At 40.0% G+C, this 21,594-nt stretch overlaps 3 protein-coding genes and 1 pseudogene across 22 annotated transcripts in view; 1 reads left to right on the top strand and 3 right to left on the bottom strand.

Moving 5' to 3' along the window:
• The first annotated feature begins 134 nt into the window (after positions 1–134).
• On the top strand, positions 135–4,690 carry LOC111571801 (E3 ubiquitin/ISG15 ligase TRIM25-like). The gene is made up of 6 exons (XM_023275158.3): positions 135–1,552; positions 1,652–1,747; positions 1,838–2,071; positions 2,930–2,952; positions 3,056–3,189; positions 3,277–4,690. The coding sequence occupies exons 1-6, from the start codon at positions 965–967 to the stop codon at positions 3,888–3,890; spliced, it is 1,689 nt and encodes a 562-aa protein (XP_023130926.2). The 5' UTR covers positions 135–964; the 3' UTR covers positions 3,891–4,690.
• LOC111571804 (hyaluronan-binding protein 2-like) lies at positions 4,686–8,645 on the bottom strand. Its single transcript, XM_023275161.3, has 13 exons — positions 8,489–8,645; positions 8,145–8,253; positions 7,866–7,961; positions 7,637–7,747; positions 7,392–7,508; positions 7,182–7,292; positions 6,922–7,093; positions 6,743–6,840; positions 6,273–6,666; positions 6,044–6,186; positions 5,680–5,814; positions 5,326–5,471; positions 4,686–5,187 (listed from the first exon to the last, which is right to left on the bottom strand). Exons 1-13 carry the CDS (start codon positions 8,546–8,548, stop codon positions 5,020–5,022), a joined length of 1,860 nt encoding a protein of 619 aa, XP_023130929.1. The 5' UTR covers positions 8,549–8,645; the 3' UTR covers positions 4,686–5,019.
• Positions 8,646–8,789: 144 nt separating this feature from the next.
• LOC111571800 (probable E3 ubiquitin-protein ligase TRIML1) lies at positions 8,790–12,396 on the bottom strand (annotated as a pseudogene).
• A 2,895-nt stretch (positions 12,397–15,291) lies between these two features.
• ablim1a (actin binding LIM protein 1a) overlaps positions 15,292–21,594 on the bottom strand; it is a 47,741-nt gene continuing 41,438 nt past the window's right edge. For 8 of the 20 annotated variants that reach the window (XR_008604371.1, XR_008604366.1, XR_008604367.1 and 5 more), the window contains 7 exons: positions 20,126–20,266; positions 19,304–19,389; positions 19,009–19,132; positions 18,750–18,811; positions 18,511–18,571; positions 16,593–18,257; positions 15,292–16,363 (listed from right to left, as the gene is read on the bottom strand). Coding sequence is in view for 2 of the 20 variants with exons in the window: in XM_035950439.2 (XP_035806332.1) it covers positions 16,250–16,363; positions 16,593–16,673; positions 17,645–17,719; positions 18,250–18,257; positions 18,511–18,571; positions 18,750–18,811; positions 19,009–19,132; positions 19,304–19,389; positions 20,126–20,266 (752 nt within the window). In the remaining 18 variants the exon portion in view is untranslated. Of the gene's footprint in view, positions 16,364–16,592; positions 18,258–18,510; positions 18,572–18,749; positions 18,812–19,008; positions 19,133–19,303; positions 19,390–20,125; positions 20,267–21,594 lie in introns of those variants that run through there. The other 12 variants (XR_008604373.1, XR_008604378.1, XR_008604365.1 and 9 more) reach the window with 9 other exon arrangements.

The raw sequence follows: 21,594 nt of genomic DNA, 5'->3' as shown, positions 1-21,594 counted from the left end.
GTGTCTTGCCTCCATAAGCAAATGATGAAAGGGACTGATCAAAAAATAACTCTTTGACCTACAATGATGTGCCAAAAAATTAAAAAAAAATTAAGTGGACATTGTGCCACCGCCAATAAAAACTGGTGGTACCTCATTATGACCTCTGCAGCTGTAGTCACAGGATTATATGCCTCTTAATTCTTTCATTTTCACAATTAATTCAATAACCCCCCCCGAAAAAGGATATGCATTACATCACAACATTTTATCAACGACAAATATTATCAACAGCCGCACTCTGTTTCGCATTAGCCTATGTTTAAGGTAATAATACAGGCTCGTTTCAAAGAAAAGTGAGACAATACAACACAGATATATCAAAATATATCATAAGAGACAATCATTTATATATATAGACATAAAAATATTGAAAACATTTAATACATACATCACAATGTTCAATATTTGCATAACAATAGAAACATAAATTGGAAACTGCTAACAAGTGCTGCAGTAAAACATAATCTTACTATTTGCACATGACTTACCTTTAAAACACTTTCTTGACAAAATATTCTTTACTCAGTGGTTATTTAATTTATCATACAAGTTCTTAACATTCTCCATTTGTTGATGAAGATCTTGAGATGCAGTTAAAAGCTTCTGAAAAAGCTAGCAAATTAACATTATTTTCTCATCTCTTTGCTCCCAAAGTCAAACTAAACTAAATTAATTTTGTTCAATTCAATTTTAATTGCTTCTTCATTTTGGACAAAAATGATTGGTAATCTAATTACCAATTGTGCATGGTCTACTGAGAGTCAATGGTTTGAAACAGCAACTGGAAAATATCAACACATCTTTAGTAATGTGACACTAAGGCACATGAGTGGTGTGTACATGCCAAGAGAGGCCTGTGAAATATTAATGAGCAGGAAGGCCAGAAGCACGCTGGGCTGCAATAACAGGTGCAAGCAGAGCGATGGGGACTGTTGAGGAAACTCTGAAGTGTCCCGTCTGCCAGGATTTCTTCACTGAGCCTGTTACACTCCAATGCGGACATGACTTCTGTCTCACCTGCATCCAGGCTGTCTGGGAAACAGATGTGTCCAGTGAGGGTCCTTTCTTCTGTCCAGAGTGTCAGATATTTCTGCCCTCCGGCCTGACGCTGAAGATAAATACCAGCCTTCAGACCAAAGTAAAGGACTTCACCGGTAGCAGGCCATCTGCAGCAGAGCCACAGACAGCAGCTTCAGCTGAATCATCTTCAGCTGTCCACTGTGACCACTGCATAGAGATGCCATCGGTCGCCATAAAGACCTGTCTGACTTGTGATGCCTCACTGTGCCAGGCTCACGCCCTCCTGCACCAGCAGAGATCTGCTCTGAGGGAGCACACAGTGGTGGAGGTGACCAGAGATCCACTGTCTCTGAAGTGCAGGGAGCACCGTGATGAGCTTAAGCTCTTCTGCATGGAGGAAAGAGTCCCTGTGTGCTGCTTATGTGTCCTGGTTGGCCTGCACAAGCACCACAAAGCACTTCAGCTGCCTGAGGCTAGTGCAGACTTCAAGGTGAGTATGAATACCGTTGCTTGTAAATGACACAATTATTTTGTTATTTATCTATTGTGATTTTTATTTTCTATAGGCTTGTTGTATTTCTGTCCTTAGAAAATGTTGGAGACCACCATGAGCCACCTACTGAAGAGGAGAAGTGAAGCAGAACATGCCATCAAGGACTTGGAGTCACTGTATACACAAACAGTGGTACAATCAATGTGAAATCACTCTTTTTAATAATTTTTTTTTCTATTCACAAAATCCCTTCATGTATGAATAACTGTATTTATTTCCTAGAAATCTGCTGCAGACTTCAGGGAGAGAATCTCAGATAAGTACAGCAGAATCCGTGTGGTGCTGGACGGTGATGAGCGTCTGATGATGCAGATCATAGATGCTGAGGAGACATACATGACAGAGTGGCTGGAGGCACAGAGGGGAATAATGGAAGCACACATCAAAGAGATAGACACTTTTAGAGCCTCAAGAAAATCCCTCCTCCAGGAAACAAATGATCTGCAATTCCTACAGGTATGTCAAAATGGAATTTAGTCATTTTGCCTCATCTTTTCTAGTTTACTTAATTTTAAATGTAATTTCTAGTTAACTGAACTTTAAAAGTCAATTTGTTTTGTTTTCAGATAACTTCAGTACTAAAATACAAGTTCTTAATACCTGAACTGCTGTCACTTAAAATGAGTTGAATGAATGAAGAGCTGAGAGGTTACTCAGCTCATTTGATAAGTTTATAGGACAAATTTAACCAGCATATACAATAGATGTCCCAGGATGCATTGGTCGAGTGTTAAAAGTCCCCAGAGATTCTTTTTGTTTTGTAATATGAAAAGACTGACGCTGTGAAAACTTGCTGTGTCCTTTTATTAAATTAAGCTATGGGTTTTCTTTTTAAAATAATCAAAACATTTCTATCAGTGACAAAGATTGTCATTGTACTGATTCTGGTTAAAAATGGCTTCAACAGCTGAGAATGCATGTTCTCAATGTCAAATAAAGAAGAAACTCTTCAGAAGAAACACATAAGGAAAGCAAATTTGTCTGTAACCACTGTCTATCTGACTCATTGATTCAACTTACTATCTTAGGTTTATTGAATTTGTTTTATCAAGTTCCGTTCATTTAACTATGTTACATTTACAGTGATATATGATGACTCTGACCTAATCAATCAAATGCAGTTAACTCACATTTTTAAGGCAACAGTGGAACTTACATTTCTAAATGGAATTAACTTAAAATAATTTACAGTCTAGGTGCATATTTTGTCAGTATGTTACTGTGATTGTATGAAGGTGTTGAACAAATGCAACTAAAATGTTTTCTGCATTTTTATACAAACAGTAATTCATAGTATTTTTTATTTTCAAACAGCAAATCACATCACAGAACCTTTGGTGAGTATATTACTGACTGCTCTCACTCTGGGACACTGAAGCACAATTGTACATCATTACCTTTCTTTGCCTTCTTATAGTATGATTTCTGTTTTTATTGTAGTGATCCTTTGGATTTCGCACCAATCCAGGAAGTAAACAGGGATCTGTGTGACCCCGAGAAGCTGAGGACAGTAGAGAGACTAGTGGATGACCTCTCAGTGGCTCTGTCCCAACACTTTCCACGAATGTGGTCATGTTAGTAAAGAATCCAATATTTTGCAATCTAAAACCATCCCCTGCTATCTCTATTATTGTTTACCAAGTGTACATTTTTATTTGCAGATCTAAGTTCTCCTGCTTTAGACTCCAAAACAGCCCATCCAAAACTGGAAATATCCCAGGACAGAAAACAGGTGCAGTGGAGACGGCAGCCTGTTGGTGAAAGACTGAACCACCAACCTTATGACTCCCAGTACAGTGTTCTGGCTCAGGAGAGTTTTAAGAAAGGCCAGCACTACTGGGAGGTCATTGTCCAGGACAAACCCTTCTGGATGATAGGTGTGACCACAGGGTCCATCGATAAAAAAAACAGTCCAAGTCAGAATTCCTCCAGCCTGGGTGTGAACAACACATCTTGGTGCCTCTACCACGGAGATGGACGGTACCTGGCCTGTCATGACACTCAGGAGAAGCAGCTGTCTGCTGCAAAGAGAGTCAAAAAGCTGGGCATACTGGCCAACCTCCAGAAGGGGGAGCTGTCATTCTACGATGCTGACGCTTTTACTCTGCTTCACTCTTTCTATGTGCAGTGTGCAGAGCCTCTTTACCCCATGTTTAACCCTTGCATTGACATGAATGGAGTGAATTGGCAGCCTCTTACCTTGTTTTGGATCAAGGACCCTTGGGATTGGCATGGAGACACAGATGGGGATAAAAGTGAAGAAACCCTTGAATGACTGTTGTGAACATGAAATCAGTAATTATTCTGTTTTTGCTCATGTAAAATTACACGGTGGAAATGTCCAACATGCTGTAGAAGATGTGTGTGTGTAAAAATGACATGACTATCATCAGTTTCACTGCCTTCTCCCTTGTCCCAGGTAAAACTCAAACCATGATCAGGGAATATAGTGTACCTTCGTCTGTATATTGGGAAGTTACTGCATAGACTAGATTGGACAATTTATCTTCTGGTTACTAGTGGGAAAGGAGAGCACAATTTAAATACTGTGTTATGTAATGTAATAATATCACTATATTATTGTGATTTTAAAATCCAGATTGTTGTAGAAAGCTATGAAGTAAGAAAATAATATCTGAGAATACATATTGTAACTTTTTAGATGTCTATCAGTGTCTACAGATGTACAGTAAATATTTTATTAGGTGGTATCAGATGCCCAGCACTTTTGTTCTTTGGCAAAGTCTGTGTATTTGCAGCTTAGCAGCTCTCGAGTTTGACTCGATGTAGTTCAGGAAGTAAATGACCTGGGTGTAAACTACTGGCCTGCTCTTTGTGCAAACGTCCCCTCAGCTCACCGGACCATTGAGAACATGCGTGCCTTCAGTCTCACATGTCAGTAGCCTACAGAGCTATTGCCCTGCAGCAAACAATACAGCCAGTGAGATCAAATAACATGGCACTATACTCCTGCAGAAGGGCAGGTCACAAGACTTAGCTCTGTGATTTGCAGTTATTCATCCAACGTGGTTTTTGAAGGCCCGTATTCACAAGTCAGGAAATGAACAGGAACATTTGGTATTTGTTTATTGAAAGGCATGCTCATGAAAAGCAAGATTACAAAGGCCGCTGTCACCAGTTGTTTCATTGTAGTGTTTTTTTCTGACATTACTTACAAATACAACCACTAAAAAAGACTACACTTGATTAATAACTAAATCTGATACTTTCACCCTTAAAGAGTTCAGGGCAGCAATATCTTAAATTTATTGAATCTTTTCCTGTTCCGCGCATCATTTCTTTGATAACTGCATCAAATAGAATTAGATCTTCCAGTACTGTTGGAGACCTGAACCAAGTCCTTGGTGATACTGTCTCACACGCTGATGACTAACAGAGTTTGGTTAGGCACCCTGTGCTTGCATGTTTGATTTGATCCAGTCCACAAAGTGAGTGACCCGTGTGTAGACCCCAGGCTTGTTCTTCTTCCCACACTGGTCTCCCCAACTCACCAGACCATAAACAACATGGGTGTCGGTCTGCTTACAAGTCAGTGGTCCTCCGGAATCCCCCTGAAACAAGAGAAACCAGCTGACTAGGTTTAAAAAATGCACTACTGCACACAACCAATTGCAGCACTAAGTTCAGATATGTAACTAATGGAGTTTGAATGATAGCATGCACCTAACTAGTTATTTTCTCTCACTAACCTGGCAGGAATCCACCCCTCCCTGCAGGTGACCAGCACAGAACATGCTATTATCCAGGACATTGCCATAAATTTTGGGTTCAGAGCACTTTTCCTGGCTGATCAGCAGTACATTGGCCTCCAGGAGGTGGTTGCTACCATACTTAGCTGCAGAGATTACAGGGAAAACTCTAAGAAACAGCAACAACAAATGCACATTATGATAAGCAAAGTAGTCTGTATAGTTCAGAGGTTATATGTTGGTCTAAAAAAAACAACAACAAGGTTTTCCACGTTCTTTAACATTCAACCCTGAAGTACCTCTGAAAGAAAAGATTGGCATAAAGATGTAATCTTTCATAATAAGAATACGTACATTGCTCAGTGGCACCCCATCCAGAAATGGTACATTCCATCCCATCAGGCAGTTGCGCATCTGGCAGGCAGGCTGCCTTCACAAACTGGGTCTCATTGGCACAAACTCCATTAGTCCCTTTGAGCTTTAACAAAGCTTTAAAAATAAAATTACAAGTTACATTCTTGTATTTTTACATCTTATTCTCATTGCTTAGATTTCTTTTACTGCTAACTATCCTTCATAGGGAGTCAATACTGCAGATATCATTAATGAAATAATTACAGATGGACCTATTTAACTGTCTCCCTAACTAGTGAAACTAACACATCCCAAACTTCTAATCTTGCACACTATATCATTGCTTATTTAGAAAAAGTACTACCTATGTCATTGTAAACAGCTGAAGGTGTGTCCCTGTAGCCCTCGTGTCTAATAGCCTGTTCAACTTGTAAGATTTGAGCATTGGGGTCGGACATATCCTGCGACAGACTTCCCATCATCACCTGCATGTCCTGGTTTGGTTGACTATGCAAATGGAAACAGTTCAGTGAAGATTAGCTTAGCATATGTGAGCTGTGTTGTTTCAAATTTGTAGTCTTTATCATGCTTACATGCAGTGTCCAGCTGTCAGTACCCAGCAACTCGCGATGAGAACTCCTCCACAGGTGTGTCTGAACGGCTGACTGGAGCCACTTGGTTTCTCTTGCAAGGACACCTGCCAGGGTATCGCCCCTGGAGGGACTTTCAGACCCCCGTAGATTCGGGTAATAGCCTTTTTTGGCTGAGGCTTACCACAGGTGAGAAAGTCCTGCGGTAGATCAGTGGCACTGGGGGTGGGGATACTTGTGGGGACACTCGTGGGGATACTTGTGGGGATATTGGTGGGTGTAGCAGAAGGCTGTGCAGACTGGGTGGTTTTCACCGGTGGTGGTGCTATGGTAGTTGGTGCTGGCTTATCAGATGTGGGTTGAGGAGCTGAAGGGACAACATCAGTTGGCGGCACATCTGAAAACACAAATACAACAGATAACACAGCTGTTTTGATAAAAATCGGAGTGTTCTCTTTAGCTTTAGAGCTGACTTGTTGGTTCAGGACACTCAGTCACATCACAGTAGTCCCACAGCAACCTGTGGCCTCTTCTGAAAAAACACCACGGCATTGAGTCTCCGTCCGGGTTTCTGCAGTATAGAGAATATGCAATTGAGTATCTCCATGGAGATGTTGTCCAAAGTTTGCATACAAATGCATTTTTTCCTCACCTGCAGAAGTTGTGAGGGCCAAGTCCATCTTTGTCCTCAAAGGAGTTGAAGGGATCAACACCTGATGCCAGGATGAAGTGAGAGTTCCAGTAGAGGCACTCGTCACCATCATCTGTTTCGCTCACGTTACCACGATATGATTCTCCATCATCTTCAAAGCAGTCATCTGGGCCTAACATAAATGGCACACTCAGTCAGTATATGAGCTGTGAAGAGGTTTGTATTGGGATGGGCAAAGAAAAATAATGGCATATTGTTACCAACGTGGCAGAAACGTCCTCTGAACCCTGGAGGGCACTGGCAGTCAAAGTCATTCCCATCCCTGACACATGTGCCACCATTTTTACATGGACTAGGCTCACACACGGCAACTTTATAAAAACAGTGTAGGGTGTTAGCTTACTTTCAGAAACAGTAAAAACTTGTATCAGAGAGGTATCCATCCAGTTTGGTTAATATATACCACTTACCACTTCTGCAGTCTGGAGGCTGGAAGGGCTGCTTGCATTTGCACTCATAGTAAGGAGGGGTCGAAGTCAGCACACACTCACCACGCCCACATCGACCTCTCTTACAATGTTTTGGACCTGATGCAACAACACAATAAAGTCCTGTTTTTTCAGTATATTTTTTGTTCATTTTGTATTATGCATGCTGTAAATGACTGTTATGCAATCCAACAACAGCATGGAGAAAAATAAGCTTTTCTTCAGACCTTTTTGGCATTTTTTCCCCTTGAAAGGTTTGGGACAGTCACATTTGAATTTTCTCTTGCCTTTCTCCTTACACACACCATTGTTCTGGCAAGGATTTGGGTTGCATTGGCCTGAGAAATAATAAGTGGGAACATGCTGTAATCTTTCAATCTTTTAGAGCTTTCGAATATAAATGACACAGATTGGCATAAATAGTTTGACAGAGCAGCTGAGTGTTCAATCTCTCACCCTCTGGCTCTTGAAGTTCAAAAAGCCAGTCTGAATGATCCTCTTCCTCTTCATCATCATCTTGAGCAGCACCTTCTAGAATCTGAAAGAAGAAATCTAAAACAATAGTTTTGTTCCATTAGATTCAGCAGATTGCTTTTTTCCTCTCTTTTGGATATTGTGTACATATATATATATATATATGTGTGTGTGTGTGTGTGTGTGTGTGTGTGTGTGTGTGTGTGTGTGTGTGTGTGTGTGTGTGTGTGTGTGTGTGTGTTAATTAGAAGAAGTACTAACCTTCAATTATGTCCTTAAACTTTAGTGTTTTGGTCTTTTCGTGTGGGCTGTGTTTATGATGTTCCCGATGTCGATGATGTTCCCGATGTTTGTGTTTTCCATGTTTACACTAAATTTTTAAAAAAACATTGCAGATGCCAGCACCACAAAGGATTCTTATTAACAAATATATCAATTAGCATTTTTGTTTTGTATACTGACAAAAAATTCTGTGAATTAAACTTTTTCAAACAGCAATGTGGTCTACTGCATTTTATTGACAGTAAATTGCATTATCAAACATTGCAAGTAACAGCCAATGTATTTGCTATATGATTGCTAGATAATATAGAATGAATACATACTTCAGCAGGTATGAGGAGCACTGCTAAGAAGAGGCAAAAGAAGAGGAGCTTTAAGTTCATGATGGCAGTGGACCAGAAGACATCCAGGAGTCTAAAATGAGAGTGTACTGTGTGGCAGACCCCTCACTCTCTTCTAAGCATTGTGTAAGTGCATTAACCTTTGAGTCAGCAGGTTTTTCTGGCTTTCTTCCCTATTACTGAGTCACGTTTGCTCCTAATTACATCTATACTAATACTAGATAATCGGAAGAACACTGTTCATCTTACCAAACAAAAATTCAAGATTATTGTCTCTGCCACCCTTGAAAAGTTTCACATTAAAAAGAATTTAAATTAATTTTAATAAAACAGTCATACCATACACAGATGCAACACAAAGGCTCAGAGAGCATATTTGCAAAGAGGGGGTTGTTTGTTTGAATGTAGACTTTGGAGTCACACATGTTAGGTCCATCTCAGGATAAACTAAAGTGTGCTTTTACAGACCTCCATACACATTTACAAAATGAAGTGTAATACTTACAGTGTGACTCTATGTTCAGTTAAATATCCCATAACATCACATATATATCAATATGATAACTTCAGGTGAAACTGAAAGTTAAATATAGATATGCAGGAGCTGGTGTGCTTCCATTTCATCTGATATGCATTTCCATTATTGTATCAAGAGTCGTTTCAGCAAATGAGCAAAGGTAACACTTTCAAAAAAGGCACTCTTTGTAAAGGGTTGGTGGGTTTTAGGTTGTAACTTCAATTATCCATAGACACTTGTACAAACATCTGCAGAGCATCTGAACCAAAACCAATTGATTAAAACCTGATAACAAATCCCCTTGGAAAGCAACTTATTCCAGAAATCTCTAAGCATAAGTAATAGATTGGCAACATTATCACAGAAGAAAAAAACCCCACCATGGGCAGAGATCGATATATGGCCACTGCAGCAGGGACTAATAGCCCCTAGTGATGGTGTGCATGCTTAATCAGTTAAGCTACTGGGGCAACCCAGAATCCTACTTTTTTTTAGAGACACCCTAGTGTGAACTGCAATAACTCTGGTTCCCTCCACACTTCTTGTTCTGTCATCATCAGGTCAAAATTTCATTTGTCCAGTATTTTGTTTGAAGAATAAATACAAAAAAAATAATGTCATTCTCTTTGATTTTTTTTTTTTTTGGGGGGGGGGGGTAAAAGTAACACAAATGTAATTTTTTTTTTTAACTTATTGTAATGTCCATATGGGGTAATTTTTAGCTAAAAGACATATGTGTGAAATAATCAGTCGACACCATGACTGAGCGTTTCCACTTTGAAACTGCAGCTTGTCGATGACAGTCATAAAAAACACATGTTCAGAATTCAGAGGTTTCACACATAAAGACCTAAGAAACCAATCCTGTTATTTTGCAGGGTGTGGCTGTCATTATTCTTCTTCAGAATCTGCCTCTGACTGGAGAATGTGTAGCAACACTCAATTGTGCCAATATTAGAACTTGCCTTTGTGTAATGTAGTTGTAGTTTTACAGTGTGTGAGCAGAGTCGTAGGAGAGCTGATGTGCTTGAGCTGCCGTAAGTGGGGAGTGTGGGACTAGAGAGAAGTATAGAAATGTAAATCTGCACATTTAAAAGGAAGCGACAGTGAATAGCTACGTCTAAGCCGTTTTAAGGCATGAAAGGATTGTTTCATGGGGAAAAAATGTTTAGTTTTTCGGGGATCAATCAATGACCAGAGAAGGACTTTAGTTAGCAAATATACTAGCATGTTAAACTGTGATTGTTAGCGTTGGTAATCATTGCTCAACATCAGCATCCATACTGTCAGCATGTAAGCATGCTCAAAGCACCATTGTTTGTACACTCTCACACAGCTGCCAGCATGGCTCTAAAGTAAACTCTGTTTTTTAATAGAGTCATATTACAACTCTTTCCAACTGGTGCCTTATTAAAGTAGAGCCTCAGCTAGGAATTGCTAAAAGATCTTTTGTGAATCAACTCAGCAGAGATCACAGGTTGGAGATGACAGATTACAGATTACAATAGGTTTTGCATTGTTGCCATTGTGGTCATGACCAGGACACAGGGCCAGATGGAGACAGTCTGAGAAGGTTCCCACACAGAAGCAGAACAGGGGTGTCATTTTTTCTGCCTCAAGAAATGTCACCATTCCCGCAGGGAAACTACACAACACACCAATCCGGCAGAAACATTTTGTAAAAGGTAGCTGATGTGGCACCCCTCCATGCCAGGCTGTATACTCCCCGTCAAAGAACTCCACACACCAGGACTCAGCTCCTCGGCCCAGCCAGCAGTCCTCAGTTGTGCCTTTGCGAGGAATAGTGGGATACGTAACACCAAGCTCCCAGTAAGTCTTCCCAGTCACGTCAATCTCCCAGTAATGGCGACCAAAGGTGAAGCCATGCATACTGATGACATTAAGGGTGGTGTCGAAGCGTCCAGGGAGGTCCGGGAGCTGCTGCCAGGTGTCTGTGTAGGTGGCGCTGTCACCCTGAGAGGAGATGATCAGCTTTGGATGTGCCGTCTCTGGATCCAGGCAAACCTCGCTGGAATCTGGAGACACATATGAACATTTTACAAGTTAAAGAGGTGAAGTTGTGATTGGAGATGCAATAGAAATAACATTTGAACTGACAGCTCTTGGTGAGTTTCTTGATTATGGGGGTCTGTGAGCAGATAAGCAGATGCATGTTGTTGGTGAGGCTGAGGATCTGCTCAGCTTTAGCTTCATCCAGGGTCACACTGCTCGGGTCTGTTGTGTTTAGCAGATCCATCACTCTGGAGAAAAAAGTCCACAGAAAAAAGAAACATCACTTGTTGGTAAACTGAGTCATATCTATGCTTGTCATTATTAATTATGATTTGATGCCTTACCTGTCCCCTGACTCCATGTCTTCCTGCTCAGGGTATGAAAAGAATGACTGGAGGAAAGTTAAAAAAAAAAAAAAAAAAGGTTTCATCTCACATTACATTTAGCTACCCGTATATTAGAAGGAGAATTAAATCAACATTGTTACCATTGTATCAGGCTCTGCGTCGGTGTGGTCCAGTGCCAAGGTGAGTCTGACCAGGTCCTGTTCTATCTCCTGGATCAGAGAACAGTTTCTCTCCATGAGTACATCCAAGGCAGAGACAGCAGCCCGCTCCTCCATCTCCAGGTGGGACAGAGTAATCCTCAGGTCCTCATCCAAGACAATCTGGATCTCCTGATATTTCCTTATGATATTCTCCCTTATAACTGAGGACTTTTTCTAAATCACGCATAGACATCAAGCAGTTAGTAATGCTGCCTGATCACAAGTACAATTAAAGCATCAGTATTTTTGTCATCAGGATAACTGAGGAAAAGTCGCTTTAAAAAATTCATGTGGATATTTCCACAATGACTAGTCTAAAGAAAACTTACTGTGATTTCTGACTGCCGTGCTGCCAGTTTCTTCAGCCTGTATTTCACTGCTTCCCTCTGCTTCTTTAGACACTCTTGGTGCTTTTCTAATGACTCCTGTAGAAAAGGTTGCACACTTTTTCACTACAGTTCAATTCAACAGCGGCAAGATGGACCTCCCCAAATGATCTGCGGTGAAGTGCAGATGTAGAAGCAGAAGCTCAGTATGAGACTTATTGCTGGTAGCAACAAAGCATAGATCTACTGACAGGAGTATGCTTCCTCTATCAACCATCTGGTTTCAAGCATTCCCTACAGACCTGGTCTTTATTTAAAGGCATGCCTATATGTAAAACAGCATAGGTCTCCACTGAGTCTCACTCATTATTCCTTCATTTCAATACATAAAGAAGAGAAACTGTGAAAGGAGTGCTGCTGTATGCAGATGATTTACTTTTCTTGGTATCACCTACCTTGGCAAATCAGTTCTCACGTTTCTTTTCATCTACCTTTTAACAGTGGCTTTATGACGTACTTTTCTTTATCAAATTGGAGAAAATAAAAGTCATATTTTCAGGATTTTGTATATTTCTGTTAAAGAGTAGAATCCTTTTCTGAATCACATTTAAGAGAAAATCCAATTGCCTGCAACTCAGGGAAGGAGCAAAATGGCCACTGCGATAGACTGCAGTCTGGCCCCACACAACCAATAGTGAAGCCTGTTAGAAGATTACACATGTACTCCCACAACTATAGTTAATCTGGTAAAGACATTTTCCTGCCAGAACATTTTTTCAGAAAAAATCCATCCATTTTTCTATACCATACAGATGCATTTTATCAGCACAACAGTCCCCGATTCAATCACATACAACCTGATCAACCAGAAAACGTTCACACTGATTTTGTAGCAATTCAGAGAATTTGCATTACTGTCACTTTAAATTGTGTAGGTAGTATAACGTTTCCTTTTTAGTTGTTTTTTTCTATGTAAACAAGGAATGTGTTTGTACATGTTTTTATTAGTTAAAGTGTGTATGATTTAGGTTCAGCTGTGGATTTAATTGAAGGTGTTTTACAGACTCTTAAATGGTGTAGGAATGAAACCTACTTTAAATATCTCTGGAAAAGAGTGATGCAAACTCCTGACCAATGAAACACTGTCCCAGAACCTGTAGTCAAAAAAATAAATAAATAAAAAATCTGGACGGCAAAGGTGTGATGCCTCAATTAGGTGGATGTCTTGAGTGTCTGAAATGTGTTATGTTCACATGTCATTCAGCTGTAATTATCTTATGAGCTTTATCAGCAATTAAAGCATAATATTAGCAACTGTTGCAGGTTTTTATTAATTGAGAGCTACATTAGAAGCTTATTGTATATGAGTTGTCAGGTAATGCTTTGCCTTTACTGATATGGACAGTATAGAGGCACAACAAATATGGGAAGGACAAGTAGTAGACTGACATGCAGCAAATGGTTTGACCGGCCAGGATTGCTAAAGTCAAAATTTTAATTTGTCTGGTATTTTGTTTTATGAACAAATAGATGAAAAACTAATGGCATTCCCATCAGTTTCAGCTGTATTTTGCCAAAATAGTGAGAAAGACCTCCTCTGGTGAAAATCATGTTTTTACCTTGTTAACATGTCCATATGGTGTTTTTATGTACTAGAAGAAATATCATGAGCAAAATAAGCAGATAACACCACAGCTGAGCTGTTCCACCTAGAAACTGAAGCATGTTGATGACACGGATTCAGATTTCAGAAGTAACAAACCCAGGAAATTAGTCCAACAATCTTGCAGGATGGGGCTTTCTGTATCATTATTCTTCTTCAGAATTGTTTTCTGTTCACTGGGGACTCGCTGCTGGTATGCACCCTAACCACAACTCAAGCCCTTTTTACCATAATTTAAAATGGCACAGATGACCTGATAAGAATTAGCTGAGCTGACTATTTAGCATTTGTCTACAAGTCTAAATTTCATATAATCATTCACTTATTACAGAAAAAAACAATGGCACATCTCCTCATTGAACCCTTGAGTAGCACATTGCATTTATGTGCCAGTGTTTGTCAATGCTGCCTTTTTCAGAAGGAGAATTGGGACAAATGTGACTCTCTTATGTCTACAATCCTTCCCATTTGTCCCACAGTAATTCGCCCTGTGACTGAATGAGGCCACACTACAGCTCCAATAAGCATGCACTCTAGGTAATGCATAACTAATAGTGACACTATTTGAATAGTTGAGCTCATATTACAGAGTCAGTATGGTCAATTGTGCATTTCATTTTTTAAAACATTTGTTAATACAATCTGTATCATGCTTTATACCATTGCAGTGCATCGTCCAAGACGCACTGTAGTTTTCTACATTATTGAAGTCTCCCTCCACCTAAAAATGTGCTTTGCATGGACCATTACTGTGCACAGTGATTAAGGTACAGAGTCCAACAAATGGAGACCGATTGGGCTCCTGAGTGCAAATGCAAGGTTATCATTAACTGGGCTATGACCAGCAGTCACATGACACAAATTTAGCCACATGTCAAATGCAGGCTGTGCTTACACACAGCAGAGAGATGACAACAGAAGACAACAGAAGAACAGAAGAAAACAAAGCATACTTGGTCAATAAAATAAATTCAGCATGATTCAAAAATAGTATACGGAGGAGCTGGTTAACAGCATGTTGTTAAAGATACATTCAGCATGGTGAAACATCTCTCTAGAGTTGAGATGCAGGGTAGTGTAAAAATACCACTTCATTCCTTTTTTTTGTTCAAAATCTAGCATTATCTGAAAAGCCTTCTTGATAGTGTTGCAATGTTCAGAGAAGTTCTGACATTTGATATTTATATGGCTCCTCCACAGATTTTGCATATCAGTCCCTTTACAGGTGTTCAGTGTACTATTGCATAGGTAGAAAAAGGTTTGCTGATTAAAGCACAAACCCAGAGGATAAATAACAGGAAAGAATTTTTGAATTAAAGAACTTGCTGACTGGCAGCTGTCAAGTCCCAAACAGCTTCCCTTCCTCACAACATGGTATGTTTTGGAAAATGATCTGCTATATATACAATGTGTTTCAAATTTTCCAAGGCACAATCTGCAATTAAACATTCACAATATATAGTTGCAGCTATATATGTTTTAAAACACTGTAGTTAAACAAACAGCAAAAGTTAATGATCATGTTAAAAGATGTGTCCTGACAGAGACCAAAACTCATCAGTGTTTGTGTAGAAGGTCAGTGAACTCCATCACCTGATTGGTCCTATGAAAGCCAGCCAGTCCTCAGATTACTTCTTACCTTGTGTGACATCAACAAAATGTCATGTTTATTGGTGAAATGCAAAGAAAGAAAACAATAAACAGAAAAGAGGCAGTGGGTACCTTTGGTATAGCAGAGGATCATTATGGTTCATGGTGATTTAAAGCTTTATTGGCTTAGATTTCAATACAACAAATGGCAGTGTGGGTTTTCATTTATAAAACAGTACTTTCAAATACAGTTGCTTCTTACATGAGGGGTTTTAGATATTTGTCTGTTACTTTACGTTGGATACGGCATTAAAATATATTAAGATTTGTACTTTCAATACATGTAAAGGGAGAGTGTCTGGCCATGTTTATGAGAGCCTGAGAAGAGAGACATTTTTTTTTGTCAGGGTCAGATGATTGCTTTGTGTGTGCAGTAGCCAGGGGCAGGAGAGTGGTGATATGTAGGTGCTTGGATGATTAATTTCCATGTAGATTTCCATGTAAAACAGTTGGTGGGTCAGATGACTGCCTTCCCTGTGGTGTTTATTTTTATTTTTTTTATTCAAAGACTCACTGAGCCAATTCTTGCAAACTTTGGACCAAAATAGTTTCAGCCCAAGCGAAGGAAAGCTGACACATGTTCAAGCTACAAGCATGGACATTTCATAATGGCGCCATGAGGTTCTACTGTACTTACAAAGTTCCACAGGAATCAACAGCAACAAATAGTAGGAAGAAACAAGCAAGAAAGAAAGGAAAGCAGTTCCACTCAAAGCAAAGCAAGAAGTAAAACGAGCGCAGTCAAACCAAATAACATGACCCTATTTATCATTCATTCTTTGTCATTTTTGAACATGGAAGAGATTCCCATTCTGTGCAAGTCTAACTGGACAAATCTTTCAGTTCATAGTCTCAGGAAGCGTCAGAGCAGAGTCCATTTCATGGCTTCCTTGATTATGTCAGGATAAAACAAAAACAGGGAAAAAAAACAGAGGAAAAAAGGAAATAAACCAAAAACCTACATCTAGATTACAGTTGTCGTGTGCTATCTGAATGAATGTACAGAATATGCATGCTGCTCTGAGTGCTAGAAGAGCTTGGCCTTCTTTTTCATGTCGTTGCGTTTCCACAGGGGAAGCCTGTCAAACTCCTGGATCTCCATTCCAAAGATGTCAAAGAACGTTTCAGGTGCTAAGTGGCGCTAGAATTGAGAACAAAGGTGGAGAAAACAAAGGAGGGGAGGGTGGGAGGGGGTTGGTTGGTCTTGGTTAGCACCGAAGCCATAAAAAAGGGTCACAGCAAAAATGACAAGAAGCAATGGATACTGCACATTCCTTGCTACAGCTGTATTTGTGTAACATGTCATTTACACAAAGTAGAGAAATGCAGTATTAATTGCATTAATTGAAGGTCAGATGGAAAACTGATACCTCCAGTCTGGTTCTGTCCACATCCCTGGGCAGTTTAGCTCTCCCTCTACTGGTTATCATGAGCATTTCATAGGGATACACCTTCAGAAGGAGACATTCATCAGTGAACAGGTCCAACCTGCGAGCTCGAGTTAAGTGTTTCAAAAACTTGCAAACCAGTTTTTATCGAACAGTACTATCAAATTTGGATATTTTGGTACATCTGACTGTGACAATGGGAACACTGGGTGGGAGAACAGGTATGTGACAGGAGGCTGACTGGGTTGTATTTTAGGTTGTTGGGGAAATGCGGGTGTTATGGTGGGTTTTCGGATTTTTCCTTTAGGTGTTGAAACGTGCAACAGATTAGGTAAGGGAAAAAAACATGAAAACAGTTACGAAACCAGCTGTATTTTTAGAATAATTTAATGCAAACTAAAAATAGAACTAACATCTGTAATGTGGGCCAAGTAAATCCACATGGGAACGATTGTCCTGGAAACTGAGGTGCTTCTATGTTTCTAAATACTAATGCCTTCCATACAATAAGAAAGTGGTTAATCATAGCCGAAATGCTCAATAATAAGCAACTAGAAGTTCTTCGAAGCCTCTGACCAACTCATATCCATGTGTATACTCCCTTATATACTACGCAGTATATAGTGATATGAGTTGTTTGGATGACAATCTGGGCATTGGATTCTCCACTGTATGCTGCATACAGTATCCAGCCACTTTAAGTCAAAGCTATGTGCAGATGAGCATGGAGAAGCCAGCATGCTAAGCGCTAGAGTGACTGGGCAGCTCCTAAAGCAGCATGCTGAATCAGGAACCCATCTGACGTGAGTTTTTCGCTTCCAGTAAAAATGTTTTTTTAACTATTTCTTCCACCGATGTCCCCACACTAGGTTAGGAGTTTGAGCTGGTCTCTTTATTACTATGCTTTGTTGTGAAATGTATCCTTTTTTACAAATTAAAATGCATTTAAAGAAGTGAACAATATGTAGATTTTGTAACATATTGCAGTGTCGATTACAATGTTGTCATCAGTACAAAAAGAAGAAGATACTTGCTTTTGGTTCCAACATATTAGGCATAGATACTCCCCTGTCCATCCTTGCAAGTGCTGCACGGCCATCCTTAATGTGCTAAAGAATAGAACATACACAAATGTAATATAGTGGAAGGGGACTACACGGTTAATGGCATGAGTATGTCCACTAATGACAGTGGGCACAGTTCTCACTGGATGGGGCGAGTAGCTTTGGATACTGCTTCAGTATCTTAATTACAAGATGGGCAGTCATTTACATGTTGTCTAAATGTCTCTGTAGTTTTTTCTTCTATAAAAGGCTAAATTTAAATGTGACATTTAGCTCGAGTCATAACACTGATAAACAACACACAGAACAAGACATGAGGCAATGATTATACATTGCATTTATAGTACACTGGTTCAGCTACTGGGCAGTGCGTGTTTGCTTCTCAAATCCGAGGCATTTGAAATCACTGCACTACATGCCCTGTTGTTGACACTAAACCAATAGTGATGCAAGCATGTAGCAGGAGTGGGCGGTGTGCATTCAGGGCAAGGTGTCTCTTGCAACCCACAAGCAAGCAAATACATGATGCAAGATGAAGGAAGCATGCCATGTGAAAAAGCAGATGAGAGACATACCTGAAACTCTGCAGGACAAAATGGGACAGAAAATGAGACTCACAGTTAATGGTTTTGCTGTCGAATTCCCTGCCAGGCTACTATCTACAACACTGCTGTCCCTGATGACACATCATGTGAATCATTATGCAAAAATTTTTCCAAATGCATGTCCATTTATGTACATGTAGCAAGCCATCTCTGAATACTGATGCTGAGTAGCTCTGGTGAAATTGACAAGAGATTTGTTTGATTGATGATGTTTTTGGTCACAGCTCTCACCTCTGCCTCCTCCACACATGTCACCGTAACTGTTGTACTGAGTGAAATCGGTTGACTGAGGCTGTGGAAACACAGACGACAGCAAATCAGCATTAACATATGGGCATGTTGTTGCTAATTTAGAACAAGAGTTCAATTTCACTTAATACATATAAAACATACACAGAATCTGTCTGTTTTTCCTCATTAATTATAAATTTCTCCATCTGATACGATCCTGAGTTTAATTGATCTCTCACCCGATGCAGCCCATTCCTCCCATAGCCAGGCAAAGAGTTAGTTTTGGTTGGAGAGGTTGGATCTGAAACATAAATATCCCCAAAATTATATTTGCTTTCAGATTTAAAATGCCACAGATCTGGGGCACAATCCAGACACAGTAAAACTAATTCAAAGATTTATAAGTGCTATGTAGCACACAGCACATAACAGAGACCCTGGGTTAAAGTACATTGCTGACAACTCTATAGCGTATTAGCTGATGAAGCTGCTCTGTACCTGCGTCACAGTTGGTCTGTTTAGGATCGTAGCGCTGAGCAGAGAGGCTGCGTGCATGACGCTCCCTGATCTGCTCTTTTTCCATCTCCTCCTTCAGAATCAGTTTCCCCAAACCAGACTGAATCTACAAACACACACAGACAAATAATTCAACCACACTTAAATATTAATCCAGGGCACAAACATTACAGTAACTTACTGTAATGGCAAGACTTCTGAATAATACATTTACTGCATCTGCATGTACTGATAATTGTAGCCACAGTAAGTGGATGATAAATGTTATTCAACTCACCTTACTGAGATGTTCCTCCTGCAGCTGCTTTCTTTTCAAGGCCTCCTCCTCCTCCTCTTCTCTAGACCGTCTCCTTCCTTCTGAACCTACGGGTGCCATACACAAGCCAAAAAAGTTACGCAAAACACATACATACATAAGAGAGATCCGCGGAGGATACCATGCTTCACGTGTACTTGAATAGTACAACCAGATGAAATGTTTCATCCACATCTCAAAATGTAGAGAAAGATAGACTAGATATGGTTGCTTCGTTTGGCTGTAGAGCAGTGAGAAATACACACAGTATGAGTGGACAGTTGAACACAAATGTGAGACAGAGTTGACGAGACAGACAAACAGAGGGGCTTATTGGAATATTTGGCTACCCTGACATGGCAGATGTTTCCACTTCGTCACTCATGCCGACATTTCTAGTGGATGTCGAATACACAGAAACGGCACAATGTAAGACAGACAGACAGTTTGAAGTTTGAAGTCAGTCTCAGTTATCTCTGTCCAAGCCATTTGTGGTCCTATAGCTAAAGCACACATCATGTGCAGTAAGAGAACGTAAAATGGTGATACTGATGCTATCTCAAGCAGAAAATAAGATGGCAGCAACAGAAACCAAACAACACTTCTGCTTTGTGCAAGCAAAAACTTAAAGGCAAATACTGTGATGCCCGAATAACAGCGTGAGCCCAGAGTGAAGCAGGGGATGCAGTTAAGCATTTAGGGGCAGCTAGAAGGAGGAAACAGGAGGAGTTAGGTTGTGGTGAGGTGAGTATTTTACCACTACAAGGTAGCAGTGCAAGCATGCCCGTCAGGAGCCTACTGTACCTAATACAGCGAGAGAGTAGGGCCAACGGTCGCCCTCACTCCGAGAGCTGTCGTCCGGAGAGGGAGCATGGGCAGCGGGGAAGGTGGCGGATCTGATGATGTCATCAGCAGACTTGCTTTGACGTGCTATGGCAGCTGTATCTAGGTTGGTAACCATGGGAACTGATCTATCAGTGTCTGGGTCACAGTCTCACAGGTAAACATCCTAGCAGCATGTGATCGTCAGGCTCGGGGATCATTTAATCCTGGATCATCTTGGTTTATATTTACAGTATATGCAGCATATACTGTTTACAGTGCAAACATGTCTCTCCTAACAAGCCACTGTTTCATAGATAGAGCCTCAAATGTCCTCTTTTGAGATGAGAGGCAAAGAAATGCCACTGTCCAGCTGGTTTTAAAAAGAATTTTAGGAACGTCTTGTGCAAGGAAGATTACATATTTTCTGTACCTATTCTTAGCAACATAACTTATAGTTGCCTTGGTGCATTTCTCGAAACAATTTAAACGAATAGGAATGCACAGTTGATTGCCTGCAAAAGCCTCTAAGTATGTAAACTGCGGCTACGTATATTTTGAATAATAAATGACAATCATTCAAAATGCACAAGGCTGCACTTTTTCTATAAGGCATATATCAATTTCAGCAGTACAAGTTATACATCACCGTATGTAGGAGAATGATCGTATGAGATTGGAAAGGACTCAGATTTACACATTTACTGTTTGTACCGTAGTTTGTCGGCAGACCATGACGTTATGCTACACAAAAGAAAATGACAAGACTGTGTTATAGCACTGCAGAGCACAAAGGAAATAATACATCACAGCAGATGTCTGTAAAGGCCGGATAATACATTTCAATAGATTCTTTCTGTGCTGCATTGTGAAGGAAGACATCTGTTGTGTTGTGGATGAGAATCTGTGGCATGGCAGACGTGAACGTTGGGAGTGTAAAGCCGCATGTATAGTTCTGCAGAAGCAGTGTTTTTCATATGTTTACATCTCTGTTTTTGTATTTTCTTTCTTTGTGCTATGCAGTTTTGTGAAACTCATTTTCTTTTGTGTATCACAATGACAGTTTTGTGTCTGAATACAGAAGAAAATCTAATGGAAATGTACAGAAAATATGCCTGACAGATTCTGACACCTGGTTCAACTATATTACATGTACTTCCTTCTGCCGTAAAAAAATACCTCCCCCCATAAAACAAGTTGTTTCAGAGGGGACAACTATTCAGCAGAGAACCAGTAAAAGTATGAGAAAATGCTTCTATGATGTAAACAACTGACTAGCTGATAAAGTAGTTTGAACAATCCTAATTCTGATCTGACAAATGTACCAAAGCAACTGAGGAAAACTGTTACTGATGAGAAGTCTCAAAAGCTGCTAGTGTGTGTTGTACGCAAGCAAATTCCAATTTCAAAGCCAGATTATGCAAGTTGTTTTTAAAAGAAAAAAAAAAGTA

Source organism: Amphiprion ocellaris, chromosome 16 (genome assembly GCF_022539595.1).
Source record: "Amphiprion ocellaris isolate individual 3 ecotype Okinawa chromosome 16, ASM2253959v1, whole genome shotgun sequence".
Taxonomy (NCBI): Eukaryota; Metazoa; Chordata; class Actinopteri; family Pomacentridae; genus Amphiprion; species Amphiprion ocellaris.
The sequence above is the reverse complement of the archived record's forward strand: the minus strand, read 5'-3'. Positions and strand labels throughout refer to the sequence as shown.